A 15,631-nucleotide genomic window follows, 5' to 3' on the forward strand; every position below is an offset into this window, starting at 1 on the left:
GCATTAGTTCGAGTGAACATTAACGACTATTTTTACCGTTCTGAAGAATTACGTGATGATGATATCAAATGAGCTGAATCAACAAAATATATTAATTTTTAATTCGCAATTAGATTAATTAAGGATTAAATTTACATATTTCTAAAACAAAAATTCATAAAACAAAAACATTAGATATTTTTTTTCTTTAATCTTTCAATAAAAGTAAAGATTCGCTAAGAAAATAAATGTACGGTACCCAGTCGACGTGAAAGAAGCAAATTAATTACTTTCAATTTTATATTTAATTATCGATTTAATGGTCGATCAATAGGAACATTGTGAAAAGGTAGACTTGAAAGAGCGCAATGCTGGAGAATGAGGTTCCTTTCGTGCCAGTTTTACGAATATTACAATGAAACAGAAAAGAATCTTTTAAATAAATTAATCTTTTAAAGAGGACCAAAAACTCGCGCGTCGCTATTTACTTTCTCAATCAACACAACCGAGCTTAAACAATCAAATCATTTCTCAGTACATTACAAACAATTCCGGAAATGCTCTATCATCGCGATTAACAGATACAATATTAACACTTGACCAATTTCCCAGTATCTTGTTGTTTCTTCATAGATGTGTGTAAGCACTGTAATTTGTAATTCTTTGCACGCTATGTTGAAAATTTGAATATTTTTATAACCATTTTAATAAATCTATGCATTCGGTACTCGATGGCAACTACGATTGCTTCAAAATAACTTTAACCAAATTCCGATTGACTTAATCGGTAATTAATTCAAACAACAGGATTATTTGCAGCAAAGTTTCTACAACTGCACAATTTGTTCATCCTAATCCAATCTTCTCTTTCATTCATCAAACAATTAGTAGTCCATATTAATTTTATCCGTATACATTGTGTAACAAATAATTTTACAATATTCAATCACCAATTAAATTAATCGGAGTTTGGTCATCCTTGATGAAGGAAGCACTTAAACTCACACTTGATAATAGCGATCCTCTACTTTTCCTCACCCACGCGTCACAGTTCTCTCCGTGTACCTAGACTTATTGTTAATTGAAACTGCGACGTCTGTTACTGTATAGTCCTTGGTTTGCTGTAACAGATTGTATTTATTGTACTTCTGATGTATACAGAATCTATATCTTCTTCTCCTATTGTAAATTTAATGAATATTGTAGTTTATAGACTTAACCGGCGACCAACTTGTTTATCTTTCACTACACTATCAAGGGACGCAAGAGATGATATTCGTTTTTTTTTTTTTTAATTATAAAGAGAATCTATATCTTGCGATATATTACGTCTGAAAATAAACATCAAAAGACAAAAACGAATGCTGATATTACCGAGTACTCTTCGTAAATAAGAAATTCATTATAAATGTATTACACTACATAAGTCTCGCTATTAAAAGATTATTAAAGAAACCTTATACTTTAGAAGTCTCGAATGTCTAATTCCCATATTAAAGAAAATCTCGCAGTGTGGACTTGGCAGTGCAAAACAATGGAAAGGAGATACTCTGGAAGGTAAATGACACACATATTATTTACAAATTTGTCTTGATTTTTTATTCTCTTCCTCCCTCATAATAAATAATTCATAACAATATATATTTATACAATGCTATAGGAATTTACTAATTACGAAGCAACTACAGCATGTAAATTCTCTATCAGCTTCGTTAAATAAAAATAAAATGAATATTATTTTTTACCTATCGTTCTCGCAAACACCAATATAGGAATCCTACGAAGAGATAGTGGTAACGTTCGAGTTTGTGTCCGAATTGCACTCATTGTCCGTTCCTTGGAATAGAAATTTGAAATGCTGTACATATGGCTGGCAATGTTCCCCCTTCGTAAAAGCTGTAGTGTTGTGTAGTCTCAAATTGCGTTGCTCAAAGAATTTAAAGACCGAGTGAAACAGCGTCGCGTCATCGGCAGCTTTCGCTGCTTCCAAGAATTTTCTCGCAGACACTTGATCTGCCATTCCAACCGATCGAACATATCTGAAGCGTAAAAATGTAATAAACATATGTGCAAATGTAAATTAAAGATAACATTTTAAGTTACCGTAGAGCAGCCAAGATGTGCCCTTTAGATAAAAGCACTTCGATTATCTCCTCATGCGCATTTCCCAGTCGTTTCAGCATGTCCAACGCCAGCTGATGTGCCGCCGAATATAAGTTTTCCAGGGAGAGCAGTAAACAAGCTAAAGGCTTCGAATCGGCGACGACGTGATATTGTAATAATTGATGAAGCTGATAATAAGCTTTCCGATGTACTAACGTCGTGATGACTAATTCATGCAAGTAATGTTGCACCGGTATTCCGTGTTCAGCTAACGATCTGTGAAAAACCGATATAATTACTTAGATAAAATAACCTAATTCTCGATAAAAATTTATGGTAAGTCATCATCCATTATTTCTTATGTACCTAATATATTCAAGTAAAACCCATATTATCATTTTTGGTTCTATTGTATCCTCAGAAAACTTGGATAATATATGACTATACATGTCGCTCTGATCGAGTAATAACTTATACTTAAAATTTTCAGCCACTGTTGTTACATTTTTAACATTATTCTGTAATGGCGTCCCCATCTGTAATTGATAAATGAATATATTTTTAATGTCGCTCATTACCATGTACAAAATTATATAATAATTATGTATAAAAAGAAAGAAATATGATCTAGAAGTACCTGATTTTGTATTTCATTTTCTAAATAACTTCTGTACACAATATTAAGTTTATCGAATATTGTCGGCATCTCCATTAAACTTACAGGTAACTGAGTCATAAAACTCTGCAAGACTTGTATTAATATCTGCTTAGCGTTCGACCGCTGTATTAAAAATTCTACTAAAAGCACTTTATCAGTGATTAATTTCACCAAAGCTTCCAATCTGAGTTCGACATACCTGTTGTGTTATTAATAAATAAAAGAGCATATACGAATGAAAAAATAAATCAAGAGAAGATATTATAATTAGTTAAACATACCACAAACAACCTAATTTTACATCAATTATTATATTTGGTTGAAAAACGACCCAATTAGGAGAATCTATATAACGTTAAGATTTAATATTAAATAGATTAATAGTATCAAATATTATTGTAAAATATTTTGACTATTTTTTGATAAAAGGATACATAATTGGCACTGTTGATACATTTGATCAGACAAAGTTGCACCCGGTACTTTAAGATTGAAAGGCTTAATCGGTTTCGCCGTAGTTATACTTGTGTGATGCATTACTGTTCCATCACTCACACCAGACAGCATGATGTCAAATATCATTGACGTCTAAAATATAAATTTAAATATTCCACTGTTTTATATACTTACATAAATTTATTTATTCAATATTAATATACCTTTGATGCTTGATGATGGACAATAATAAGATTATCAACAACATTTATAGCAAATCTACCACCAACATCCAATTTTAACATATGACTCTTTTTAATGGTCATCATTCTACAAAAAAGAATGTAGCTGTAATGCTGCACAGGCACATTGCAAATTGTATTCATAGTAACAAATCTTACTTGTGTACAGTATAAACATATACAAATGCTGTTCCCATTGAGCGATTGGCGCCAGGTTGATGCCGCAACAAAATTATAGAAGGAGTTCCATATAACATAGCTAATGCTACATCCCTTTCGGAAACAGCCAGTTTTCCTGGCTTCGTAACGCTATGTTCAACTGAAATATTATGTCATATAAGCAGAGAATATTTTTTGCTCAAATCAATATTCAAGCACACGTTACTTTTTTACTAACTTTCAAATTTGTTCAATTTGTGAAGATTGCTGGGTGTAATATGCAACGCCTGTATTTGATTACCAACTGTTCCAGATGACAGTAGCACCAGATAACTCTTAGGACAAAATACAAACCAATTTACACCTAAACTTAAATTTTTTAATGCTCTAACATTACGTTTTTCTGGATTAACCTGTAAAAACAGTGATTTCAGTTTCAGCATTTCTTGTCGACATTCCTTCTAAATAATATAGAATCATAACAAAAACGATATAAAAATTTCGCACTTGAAACAATTCTACTCCGTGATCTGTGACTACAAGTATCTCGTTGCCATGGGTCCATACAAAACCTAATATCGTGGCGTTCTTTCCTTTACACGATTGAGAGTACTCGACATTATCCAGACCAGAGACAGAGGAATAATTAACAAACTCCACCGACGAGTTGGTACGCTGGATTGCAAGTACACTCATGTCGGGAGAAAACTTGATGGATATCACTGGGCCTCTGTCCTCCATCCGAAAATTCAAGTTCTGGTCTGGGCCCTTAACGAGCACTCCTGTAACACCTCCTGAGCGGACCGCAAACACCTGTGTACACAGATCATGTTTGTCAGATCGCAAGGTCAAGATAGAGGCAAAGAATTCACGTGCACCAGGACAAAATTGCGACTAACTTGCTGCTTCGAATCATCGAAAAACACATTCGTGAGGCAGCTGACCGATTCGAACCTGATGGGATCAGGAGACAACTCCAGGTAGTAATCATCGTTCTTCCCTTGATCGTCAGCTTCCATGTCTGGCATATCTGATCATCTGATTCTACGCTTGACAGTTCTTTAGGTTATGGTGCACTGGATATAAGCAGAAAGAAACCCAAGAAACCTGAGAGTGGCGATGTCCACGACACTCCACGATTTGACCGATACAATTTTTCGAGACGCCATCTCTACAACGTAGATATACACTACGACGCCAATGTATGTATGTATGTATGTACAGTGAGGTGCAACGATTCGCAGGGTCATGTAGGTAGCTTGAGTTACCGACGCTGAGTCGGTAACGATAACGCACGCGCGCGCTCGGAACATGAATAATTTTATAGATCAAATGTTTTTATTATTTATGTTTATTACTTTATTAGTCTACATATTTGTGTATAACTATATATAATTATGTATGAAATATTTTTACTGGAAGTGAGAAAGATAAAGAAATAAATTAATATGTCTCAGATACTTTGTTTTCAATTTTAAATATAAATTTATTTAGTTTAATGTAATTATGTTTTTGTTTATACGCAATAGAAACAAAAACATAATTACATTAAACTAAATAAATTTATATTTAAAATTGAAAACAAAGTATCTGAGACATATTAATTTATTTCTTTATCTTTCTCACTTCCAGTAAAAATATTTCATACATAATTATATATAGTTATACACAAATATGTAGACTAATAAAGTAATAAACATAAATAATAAAAACATTTGATCTATAGGGGAAAGTAGGGTTATTGTACGCACTGGCTAATTGTACGCTTCGTGGTTTGACACCTTCCCGATGAATAGAAATTATATCACGACGATATTTGTAGGCTGAAGGCATTTTTTAAATATATAACCATACGTTATATCATTTAAAAACGTAGTTAATTGAAAAAATAAGAAAAAGTAAAATCATGATTTTTCTTGCGATTTTGGCATTCAGAAAATAAGGCAATAAGTCCGTATTTTTACTTTAGTCATTTAATTTTGTTATACCTAACAAAAGTACGTTTTTTCCTGCGTTCTTTGAGCTATTGTTTATTAAATTTAATTAAATAGTCATCAAGTAATTGTTTTTTTATCAAATCAAGTTCGCCGTCGACAATATTACGCATCCATCTTGAAAGGCGTGAGACCACGTGAGATCAACTATAGTGCCACTAGTACAGTGTAGTGCAGTGTAGTGTAGTTAAAAGAATGGGCTATAACCTCATTTTTCCTCCGCGTCCATTTATCCAACCGCACGTACAATTACCCAAGGCCCGAGAAATTTTTTCGTTTAACCACTTGCTTCTTTTTGCTGAATATAGCATTACCAAATAAAAAATTGTTCAATATGACAATACATAATGATAAAAAAATGTTTAAAGTTTCTATTTCTGTACTCGTATCGATTTCAACTTTAAAAATCACTTCACTGCGATAAATTTCCCTTAGGTGCGTGCAATTTACCTACTTTCCCCTAAAATTATTCATGTTCCGAGCGCGCGCGTGCGTTATCGTTACCGACTCAGCGTCGGTAACTCAAGCTACCTACATGACCCTGCGAATCGTTGCACCTCACGAAACCCTAGAGTCCCTAGAAGTAGAGAGTCTGGACATCTGCCTCTAAAATATCGGTGATTAATATGTTAGTGTAAGTACGTGAGCTTTATGTGTGTGTGTATGTTTATCATTGTGTACACTTGAACGTGTTGTATGCTGTTATCGCATTGGCTAAAGAGGATTAAACAGGGATCCGTATTGGTGCTGCCATTTTAGGTGCAGTCCAATCACGTGGAACCCCGAGATGTCCAAGACTCTCAACTTCTAACTTCTAGGGACTCTACTGAAACTCTGGCGAAGGAAGCGCCGAGCGCGCGTATACGAAGTCAATCGTTCCTAACCTAACCTAACTCCTAACCGCTTTCGCGCGACCGATTGATTCGTCTCGTCGCATCGCATCGACGATAATTTACGCGAATGCAATAAAAATGAGACGCATAAACAATAAATACGAGTCCAGATTGACTCACCGTCCGCCACTGGTCGCTCCGTTCAGCTCCGTCTCGTAGTCTCGGCCGTCGCTTAATTTCGAAGATCCAAGATCCTCTCCTCTTGATTTATATTTGGTACAAATGCGCGACACTTGGTTTGTTTTCAACACCCTCGACACTCATGCCCGTCGAAAACTCGAGATACGAGATATGGGGCAACGAAAAAGACGCGATTGAACACGCGATGGGACTTCGCGCCGTCCCGACCGATTGTCGTCTGAGTGACACGGAATCCAAGATTCTCCTTACGACGATTCGTCTTGATTCATACTTGCCACGAACGCGCGAGCCTTTTCGTTTTCGGAACTCTCAAAACCCTTTCGGTGCTCACGCATGTCGGAAACTCGGAATAAAAGGCAACAGAGAAGCTGCGAAACACGATTGAACGCGATATGACTTCGAACCATGCATTCAACACGACGGATGTCGGTACGAACGTCGACACTTCACTTTCAGCAGTCCACGACATTCTCGAAACATAGGTTTAACATTTAAACATCAATAAATTATCAAAATAAAATTGATACTAACCAAAATTTTAGAAAAAGTATGACGGGAGTAAAAAGAATTTAATTGCAGTATACTCGTTTATTAAATATTTATCGTTCTACATTTAAATATTAATGGCATTACATACATTTATTGGGGAAATTTTATATATTTTCTTTCTATTGTATAATCATCGATAAAATATTAAAATTGTTAACTTTGACATTACTACAGATGCATTCCACTTAACACTTACAACGCTCCTGGAATTATTTCATCCCTCTTTATTGAATATTAAACAAGGACAAATAAAGCGAACGTTATACGCGTTAAGTAGAACATGCCTTATGTTAAATGGGTTTACGTGTATGGATTTGCATGTTGCAATAAAATTTTTTAAAATGCAAGACAATGACAAATGTCTATAAATACATCAATCTTTAAAGTGGTTCTCTATATTCCCATTTATTTTTTCTGAAAAAAGCTAGTGATGTTTTTACATCCTGCTGCTGCTTTCTGTTTAGCCAATTCTTTTTTACCAGGGGCAGCACTTTTCTGTAAAACAAAAAATATGTAGATATGCAAAAATTGGTGGTTTTGCATAAATATGTTGTTTTGAAAATTCTTTACAGACTTTGTAAATGTTTTTTCCTATGTTTAAATAAAGCAAATTACAATTTGTCAACATTAAAATATTAGAAACAACAGTAAATTGCAATCTTTAAAAATCAATATATTTCATATGTAATTTGATATTTATAATTATTTACAGTTATAATTATTTACATTTGAAATAACTGGAATTACTATTTTTATTAATGACTCACCTTTTCGGATTTACTTAAATCTTTTGTTTGCTTCTTTGCCTTCGACATTGAACTTTCTTCAAAGGAGTCTTTCTTAAGCTTCTTTTCATCTGATTCATTTCGAGGACTGGTCAGCTTGCGTTTTTTACTCTCGACTTCATCAGATATATTTAAATGTTGCGCCAGCTTCTTTGAGAGATCTTCAGCAAGGTATTCTGACACAATACCATGCGCATATTTTAAATATTCTATAAGAAAATTTTCGATAAGTGCTTTGTCAATAAATTGATGTTGCTTGTAGATGGTGGCCTACAAAAATCGGTTTAAGATCTTGTTAGATCTTGCTTCAACTATAATAGATGTCGAGAAATTCTTAAATGTTCTTAACAATTATCTTATCCGGTTTCTGTGTTAAACATAAACAGCATTATAATTGCGATTACATTATTTTTCTCACCTGCTTCTGTACCAGTTTCACATTTAGTACTCTTAACATAAGTAGCACTTATAGCACCTTGAGATACATGAACTCCTTTTTCTTTTAATATGTGTGCTACCTTTTCCACCTTCTTTTGCAACCAATTTAACGATTTCTCCTCATTAAACTTAAAAGCTTGTAACGATTCGTCTCCCTTACGATCAGCAACTAATGATAGGTTCAAGTTTTCACACCGCGCCAGGCGAGACGTCTCTGGAAAATCTTCATCCCAGAGACATTGTTCCAAAGGTTGTGCTAACTGTGACTAAAATACAGATGTTTTTTCTTTTAATGTCTGTATGTCAAAAAATATCTATATAAGGAAGTGAAAATCTACTTACCTTCCTTAAGTAAGGTAAAGCCAAAAAGATAGGATCGATTGGTGTCGACAAGTGTAACTTGCCATCAGATTTGACATTATCATCGATGAACCAGGATCTCTTCTTTTCGTCAAAGATTAAAACCTCCTGCACCGTGAGATTTCCAGCACCGAATACGAATACAGCTGGCTTATCGGAGGCCGGATGTCTAAGCTTCACGATCTCTGACTGACCTCCACTTTTGCCATTCGGATTGTCTTCTGAAATGCATTTTCATCGGTATGCAATTCGAAGATCGATTTCGCCTACAGCGATCGCGGAAATCATTCGACAGAGTGAAGGAAACTTGTAGAAATTGTGAGCACGATATACGGCAACGAATCATCCTCACGCTTACCCTTCATCAGGAACACCCACGTGCTTGTTGACGGGTGACAGCTCGCCACCTTGACCAGCTTCTGCGGCGAGCCTTTGGCGCGCGGCATTTTCCCGCCGATGGCGTACGTTGCTGTCGTTCCTTACAGGTTACCTTATCGGATGACAGAACTGCTAGACGATGGAACGACTCGATCAGGCCATTCGTTCGCTTGCACGCACATGAGAGTTCAACCGATCGACCGTCTCTTTCACAATTTTTCACAAGCAATATTATTTTCGACCCATTGCCGCGAGCGTTAGCTCACCTTAGCTTCCCTCGCGCAGAGCTTCGTTTTGCACGCGACATATTGCGGAGATTCGGACAGATAGTGTTTGAAAATTCAACGCGTTACTAGAATAGCGACGAAGAAGTTTTGATCAGTTATTTTTGGCGATTAATTTACTAAATAAGAAGATTAAATTCTAGAGAATTACAGAGAATAGAAGATTAAATTCATGCAAATTCAATTCTGAATTTTTTAATAATAAATTATTAGATTATCAAGAATAAATCAAGCAAACTACTCTTTGGCATTATTATTTTATTTTATAGTACATTGAATGGAATAATTTTTTGTTTGACCCTTGGTATATAGGAAGTAGGATTAGAAACATCTAATTATATAGTTAAAATTTATGCAATTTGCTAATTAATCAGAGCTGATTAACTTTTATTAAATCAATTAAAATAATCGAAGTTTGGCCTTTCTAGCTTTTTCAAATATAAATATTTTCATGAATAAATTAATCTCTATCTTTGAAACATGATTGTAAATTTATTCTAGTCCCACATATATTGTTCTTACTAATTCTTTTTAATTTTATAAAGACAAAAATTTTCAAATTAATTAAAATAGCTATCCCAGACAACACTCTACAATAAATATTATTTATAAATATCAAAATATTTCATAAATATTTTTATAGTCTTAGTTCGGATAAATCGTAAATATTTATCATGAATTTTATGATATTGTCTAAAATATTTATATATTTTAATAAATATTTTTAAAATATTCTAATAATTATTTTAATTTTAGTTTTAAGTTAAAGTCACAAAAGTGTCCAAAACAGTTCATTATAACGATCTAGTAATATCGAATAACAAAAATATCGCGAGATAAAAATTGATCGAAAAGAGCTGATCGAGTCTCAGTTAAAGAACGAGTTCAACATCTTTTTAATCGAGTGAACATAGCTCGTCCACGCTGCTGACGTATGAAGCCGGTGATACAAACATGGTTAACCTAAGTTAATTTGAGCGAATGTGCAAGTAGTTGAACGCAATTTGCGTAATTCTCGCTGCGAGAAAAAAACAGAGATAGGTGTTTATGATTACTCCCACAATTTTTATTAACAATGGGTAAGTGTCAGCATTTGATGAAAACTTTGTACTTAGAATATTGAGTAAGAAAAATTAACAAGAATGTACTAGAAACGAATTATCAATTGTTGGATGACGTTTCAGTTTCGTCGCGATTCAATAATATTTCTGTGCCTCTCGTTACTCTTCTAATACCGCTACTAAAACATAACACATTGATATTACAGCTGTTAGCAGTGGAGTGTCACTCGTGCTGTCGTCAATATTGGTTGTGTTACTGTTTTCTGGCATGCAGATGTACAAAATCTGGCTCAGCTCATCACAATTGGGAACGATTCTGGGAGGACTGTTCGGATCTTTGTTGTTCATGTGTACACTGACCGCGGTGGGAAATCTTGAAAGTATCTTATTCGGAAAGTCTTTCCAACAGAAATTACTCCCAGAAGGTATGCACATGTACAGCACTTCATAGAGGGAAAGTCAAACTGATCAAATTTGTCAAGTTTCTTAATTTTAATTTGCCAGATCAGTAATTAAATTTCTTTATTCTTTTTATTTTAAAGAATTGATCAATTTGGTTTTTGAGAGGCTTATATATTGTAATTGTGTTTTTTATCTAGTATTATAAAGTGAATTATTTAAGTAGTCAATATGCCAAGTAGTTTCAGGTGGTATGTACATGATAATACATACTTAATATTTATTTTATTACAGTTCTGTCCTCATTGACTTTAAGTCTAATTGCTTCTGCTCTAATCCATCGGGTATCTACTACAACATGTTTAATATTTTCTTTGATTGCATTGTATTATATGAATAGAATTTCTCAAGAAACTTATGGTGTATCTATACAAGCCACAGTAATGCAATCCAAGAAACGTAAGTGAATAGACATAAGGATGTCTTTATGTTACTATCAATATATATCAATCATACGTTCCATATGAAGCTTCCAATTTGTAATACAATATTAATTGTAAATTGTTTGATATAGACTTTGTCTAAGGTATAAGTGGTTTGAGATTTATACTAAAAACTAAACTTTAATTAGGAATCATGTTACTGTCAACTTGCATTTATATAAATATACAATTTGAAAGAATTTATACTAGTTTGTAATGATGTTAAGAAAAGGGTTTGACCAATAAAGCAGATGTGGCTAAAAGCTTGGCTTGAAAATAATTTCTAAAAATAATGGTACATTTCTCAGATATTGTGTTATTAACAGTTGAGAAATTATCATAATTTCAAGAATTATTTTATATTTCCATGTAATATATCGAACAGATGTTTTAGTTGTATATTTTAAAGGTTTCTTAAGATTATAAAATTAATATACTTTTAAGGGAAAACTAAAAAATAACGCTATATATAACAATTTATTGTATGTTATTGAGTTGTTACATAATTTCGCTCGGTTCTTTTTTTTCAATAAAATGTATAATAAAAATGTATGTTTCATTGAAAAAAGACAAAAAAAAGAACGAAACAAACTAATATAACGACCCAATATTGTTCATTATATAAACAATTTCTGATCGTGAGAGAGTCGATTGTAAATCTTTTATGCTCATATGTCGCAATATTTACATCATGAAATTTAATAACATCTGAAAAATATGAAAATATTTTTTTATTATAGGTATAAATATTTATAATATTCAAGGCTTTTGTTTTTTTGTCTTCCTGTGTTTTTCAGCTTCTTCTTTGTCACTAAAATACTCGTATGTTTCATCGGCATCCTCCATCTGAGCTGAAGCATTCGACTGATTATTCGTTATTTGTTTCGTTTGCTCATTGCTACTGTGCTGTGGCATTACTTGTTTATAAATTGCCATTGCCTATAAAATGTAAAAAAAAATGTAACAATACTATTAAAAATTTAACAGGTAATCAAGGTGAAACAAACCTGTGCTACAAACGTTGAAACATCTCCTACGTTGCTTGGCAATATCAACGTATTATTAACTTTTGCTAATTTATTAAATGCATTGACATATTGTTCCGCTACGCTGAGCGCTGCTGCGTTTTTCGCGTCCTCGACACCAAGGGCATTTGCAACCACTTGTAATCCTTTCGCTCGTGCCTCTGCCACTGCCACCACTGCCGCAGCTTCTCCAGTAGCATTATTTATCTGCTCTTGCCTTGCTGCTTCTACAGTCACACAATCGTTACAAAAATTAAATTTGTAAATTAAGTGTGAGTGGTTAATATTAAAGTTATTTTTTTCCGATTAATTACGAAAAGAAATGTGTAATTTCCTCGAGTTTATTTATTAGGAGCTGCATTGTGCTGAATGTGAATAATATAGCACCTGAAGCTAAAATTCGTGCAAGTCGTTTGCCTTCAGCGACATTTATTTCAGCCTCTCTAACACCTTCGGATTCCAATATGGCGGCACGTTTCTTTCGTTCAGCTTCCACCTGCATTTGCATAGCTTCCTGCACCCTTGATGGCAACTTAATATCACCTAACAAAGAAATACAAATTTGATAAAGAATGTAATTATTCATACTCTAGGTAAAAATTTTTTTATTATTAATAGCATCACATGAGACAGCTGTTAGCAGATAGTTATTACTTTTACAACTTACGTATTTCATATCGCAGGCATGTTATTCCCCAGGCGCTACTGGCCTTATTGATACTTTCAACAATAGAAACATTTAACCCTTCCCTCTCCCGGAATACTTTATCTAAAGATATCTTTCCTAACTCAGATCTCATAGTGGTTTGGGCTACTTGAATTACAGCAAACTCTGCGTCCTCAACACCATAAGATGCTAAATAAGGATCAGTTACTCTTAAGTACAATACTGCATCGATACTTAGAGTTACATTATCTGAAATTAAATTAAAAAATATTTCGATTATGAGAGAGAACCATGTTATGCACATATGTAATATTTTTTAGGTTTGCATCAGACAGGGTCCTACCTGATGTAACTGCACTTTGTTGTGGCACATCTATCGCTAATTCCTTCAAAACTTGTACATACTTAACTTTATCAATGATAGGAAGCAAAATGTTCAGACCTGGTTCTAAAATTTTATGGAACTTTCCCATTCGTTCTACAATCCATGCCTAGTAGTAAAACATTTTCCTTTAGGCTGGTATGATCACTAAGCTAATTTTATAACTAGTTTTACTACAAATAAATCAACGAATCGCTAGTCAAATTATATAAAAGTAATTCTGCTGTTGGAAATATGAATGAACAATCTACAACTGATATATGTTGCAGTATACTGTGTTAAAAGACAATGTACCTGTTGTTGAGGGACGAACATTATGATGGTATTTATTGGATTTAGCGGTTTGTATCGCGAATTTTGTGCGGCCGTGCCAAACATTTTATTTCCCACACTCGCAAACGCGTGATCCTATAATGTGAAACACTTCGTGAAACTCTCAAGGATTTAAAATTCTTTCAAAATTAGCCACAAGATATTTTACCTTAATAAATCCTAAGTTTCTTGCCAATATCATGGCACTAGCAGTCACCGAACGCTTGTACATGTTTTTATTATATTAGCTTTAAGAATATGTGTAGAGAATACAATTTAATACAATATAATGTATTATGCTTTCTTATAGGTTATGTAGCTCCGGTAAGAATTTCCTCGGAACATACCGGTGTCACAGTTGGTCACCATACAATTCAATTCAGACAATGTTGGTAACAGTGAACAAAATATGGACTCTGGAAAGCTTTCTATAGAATTCTTTATTCATGGATTGCGATGCGCCATCTTTGAAGCCGTCCGAGAAGTCTCTTGCAAACGCAATGCCCTATTTAACCGCAACGGATGTTCTCTCCGTAACGCATTTTCAACAAGAACGCTGTGATCATAACGCGATGTGGTTTTTAAGTGTGTGAAAAGTGTGATTTTGCCGTGCGACAGGACGAGACTGACGTTGTGGTGGACACGAGCGCCGGTACGCAACGGACCGTCTCACAGGTGAGAACTGAAGGATTTGGAATTGTGCGATATTACGCGTCTCGCGTTTCGCGACCATCCGTCTTCCGGACGCGGCTTCTGCTCCATTTTTGCGCTATTATTGCGTCTCGGTGCAAAATATACGTCGTAACGCGTACGTATTGATGTGCACATATTTATGGACGTGCTTACACGCACTGATGACAAAGCGTCGCGTCGCGCGACACCAATAAATACGCGCAACTTGCAGAAATGAATGTTGTGGAGCGTCGAGAAAGATCGGAAGCTTATGTAAGACGCGATACGATGCCATTCTGTCTCTGACCGTACCGTATTTCCGCTGTATTGTATTTTTATTCACGTTGCGCCGGTTACCATATTGCGGATGACGTTCCGCTTAGCCCCGAGGCGGAGCGTCAGCTTTCTAACGTCGATCTCCCGGGAACGCGACGTCTAGGTCGGGAGATCGACATTCCAAAGCTATATTCAGAAGCATCGGAAATATTTTATCTTTGTTCGCCTCCGTATGTTAAACAAGGATGGAAAAAATGATATCCGCGTCTGTACACTCGGGCATTTCTGAACGTATTTCGAGTGAGAGAGAAACAGAAGGAAAATCCGCGATCGATAATTTTTTTATTCGCAATCCGCGAGACAGCCCGGAGTTCTAACAGATCCTAAACACTTGCGATATTTCGTTGTGCTCTCGTCGTTCCGATACATATAGCCTCGCATATAGCTTATAAAGATACTAACGCGCTTTTTCATAATTCTATCTTTTTGTTCATTAAAACATGAAACAAGGATACAATGGCAAAGTGCGCTAATACTTTTATAAACGCATTCTCTGAAACGGCCAATGGTATTTAGTACATAAATATATGATATAAATGACGAAAACGGGAAAAAATTGAAAAAGCCAATCATGAGTTGAATTCGGGATCTTCAAGTTCTTTCTTGGCACTAAGGTTGGTTCCACCAACTCTGATTAACCTGTCGGCGGATTAAAATTGTGAATTGCTAACTGCAAAACAATTGTCAACTTGAAACTGATCATTCCTCATCTAATTTTTCAATTATTTCAATTAAATAATTATTAATTCAATTATAATTTGCAGAAAATGGATAAGGAAAACAAAATAATCTGATCAAGAGATGGTGAGGTTTGCCTCAAAGTCAAACAACGGCTTACTCGGTTACGATTCTCGATTATGATTCTGATTCAGCTAATTACGATGTATAGCGAGTTCC

At 34.5% G+C, this 15,631-nt stretch overlaps 5 protein-coding genes across 14 annotated transcripts in view; 2 read left to right on the forward strand and 3 right to left on the reverse strand.

Annotated features, from left to right (window-relative positions):
• Window positions 1-1,133: 1,133 nt before the first annotated feature.
• Window positions 1,134-7,033, reverse strand: LOC105196329 (regulator of MON1-CCZ1 complex). 4 transcript variants are annotated; one of them, XM_039447904.1, is made up of 12 exons: window positions 4,476-4,604; window positions 4,084-4,389; window positions 3,815-3,989; window positions 3,577-3,736; window positions 3,400-3,505; window positions 3,175-3,328; window positions 3,022-3,085; window positions 2,720-2,939; window positions 2,449-2,618; window positions 2,083-2,358; window positions 1,725-2,018; window positions 1,134-1,529 (listed from the first exon to the last, which is right to left on the reverse strand). In XM_039447904.1, the coding sequence occupies exons 1-11, from the start codon at window positions 4,602-4,604 to the stop codon at window positions 1,757-1,759; spliced, it is 2,022 nt and encodes a 673-aa protein (XP_039303838.1). In that variant the 3' UTR covers window positions 1,134-1,529; window positions 1,725-1,756. The 4 variants fall into 4 exon arrangements, with proteins under 4 accessions (XP_039303838.1, XP_025988542.1, XP_025988541.1 ...); XM_011162221.3 differs by lacking the exon at window positions 1,134-1,529 and adding an exon at window positions 6,584-7,033 and having other exon boundaries at window positions 1,757-2,018; window positions 4,476-4,652; XM_026132757.2 differs by lacking the exon at window positions 1,134-1,529 and having other exon boundaries at window positions 1,553-2,018; window positions 3,022-3,031; window positions 4,476-4,710.
• A 147-nt stretch (window positions 7,034-7,180) lies between these two features.
• LOC105196330 (ribonuclease H2 subunit B) lies at window positions 7,181-9,440 on the reverse strand. Its single transcript, XM_011162224.3, has 5 exons — window positions 9,095-9,440; window positions 8,719-8,957; window positions 8,357-8,642; window positions 7,921-8,147; window positions 7,181-7,648 (listed from the first exon to the last, which is right to left on the reverse strand). Exons 1-5 carry the CDS (start codon window positions 9,180-9,182, stop codon window positions 7,559-7,561), a joined length of 930 nt encoding a protein of 309 aa, XP_011160526.1. The 5' UTR covers window positions 9,183-9,440; the 3' UTR covers window positions 7,181-7,558.
• An 838-nt stretch (window positions 9,441-10,278) lies between these two features.
• Window positions 10,279-11,609, forward strand: LOC105196331 (protein KRTCAP2 homolog). Its single transcript, XM_011162225.3, has 3 exons — window positions 10,279-10,477; window positions 10,666-10,884; window positions 11,153-11,609. The coding sequence occupies exons 1-3, from the start codon at window positions 10,474-10,476 to the stop codon at window positions 11,323-11,325; spliced, it is 396 nt and encodes a 131-aa protein (XP_011160527.1). The 5' UTR covers window positions 10,279-10,473; the 3' UTR covers window positions 11,326-11,609.
• Window positions 11,610-11,987: 378 nt separating this feature from the next.
• On the reverse strand, window positions 11,988-14,041 carry LOC105196332 (stomatin-like protein 2, mitochondrial). Its single transcript, XM_011162226.3, has 7 exons — window positions 13,896-14,041; window positions 13,709-13,822; window positions 13,376-13,523; window positions 13,033-13,281; window positions 12,753-12,908; window positions 12,348-12,592; window positions 11,988-12,279 (listed from the first exon to the last, which is right to left on the reverse strand). Exons 1-7 carry the CDS (start codon window positions 13,956-13,958, stop codon window positions 12,100-12,102), a joined length of 1,155 nt encoding a protein of 384 aa, XP_011160528.1. The 5' UTR covers window positions 13,959-14,041; the 3' UTR covers window positions 11,988-12,099.
• A 168-nt stretch (window positions 14,042-14,209) lies between these two features.
• Window positions 14,210-15,631, forward strand: part of LOC105196333 (trinucleotide repeat-containing gene 6C protein) — a 53,873-nt gene continuing 52,451 nt past the window's right edge. For 5 of the 7 annotated variants that reach the window (XM_039448244.1, XM_039448247.1, XM_039448249.1 and 2 more), the window contains exon 1: window positions 14,210-14,401. The gene's annotated coding sequence lies outside the window, so the exon portion shown is untranslated. The remainder of the gene's footprint in view (window positions 14,402-15,631) is intronic. The other 2 variants (XM_039448238.1, XM_026132777.2) reach the window with 1 other exon arrangement.

This window comes from Solenopsis invicta, chromosome 4, assembly GCF_016802725.1.
Source record: "Solenopsis invicta isolate M01_SB chromosome 4, UNIL_Sinv_3.0, whole genome shotgun sequence".
NCBI classification, from domain to species: domain Eukaryota; kingdom Metazoa; phylum Arthropoda; class Insecta; order Hymenoptera; family Formicidae; genus Solenopsis; species Solenopsis invicta.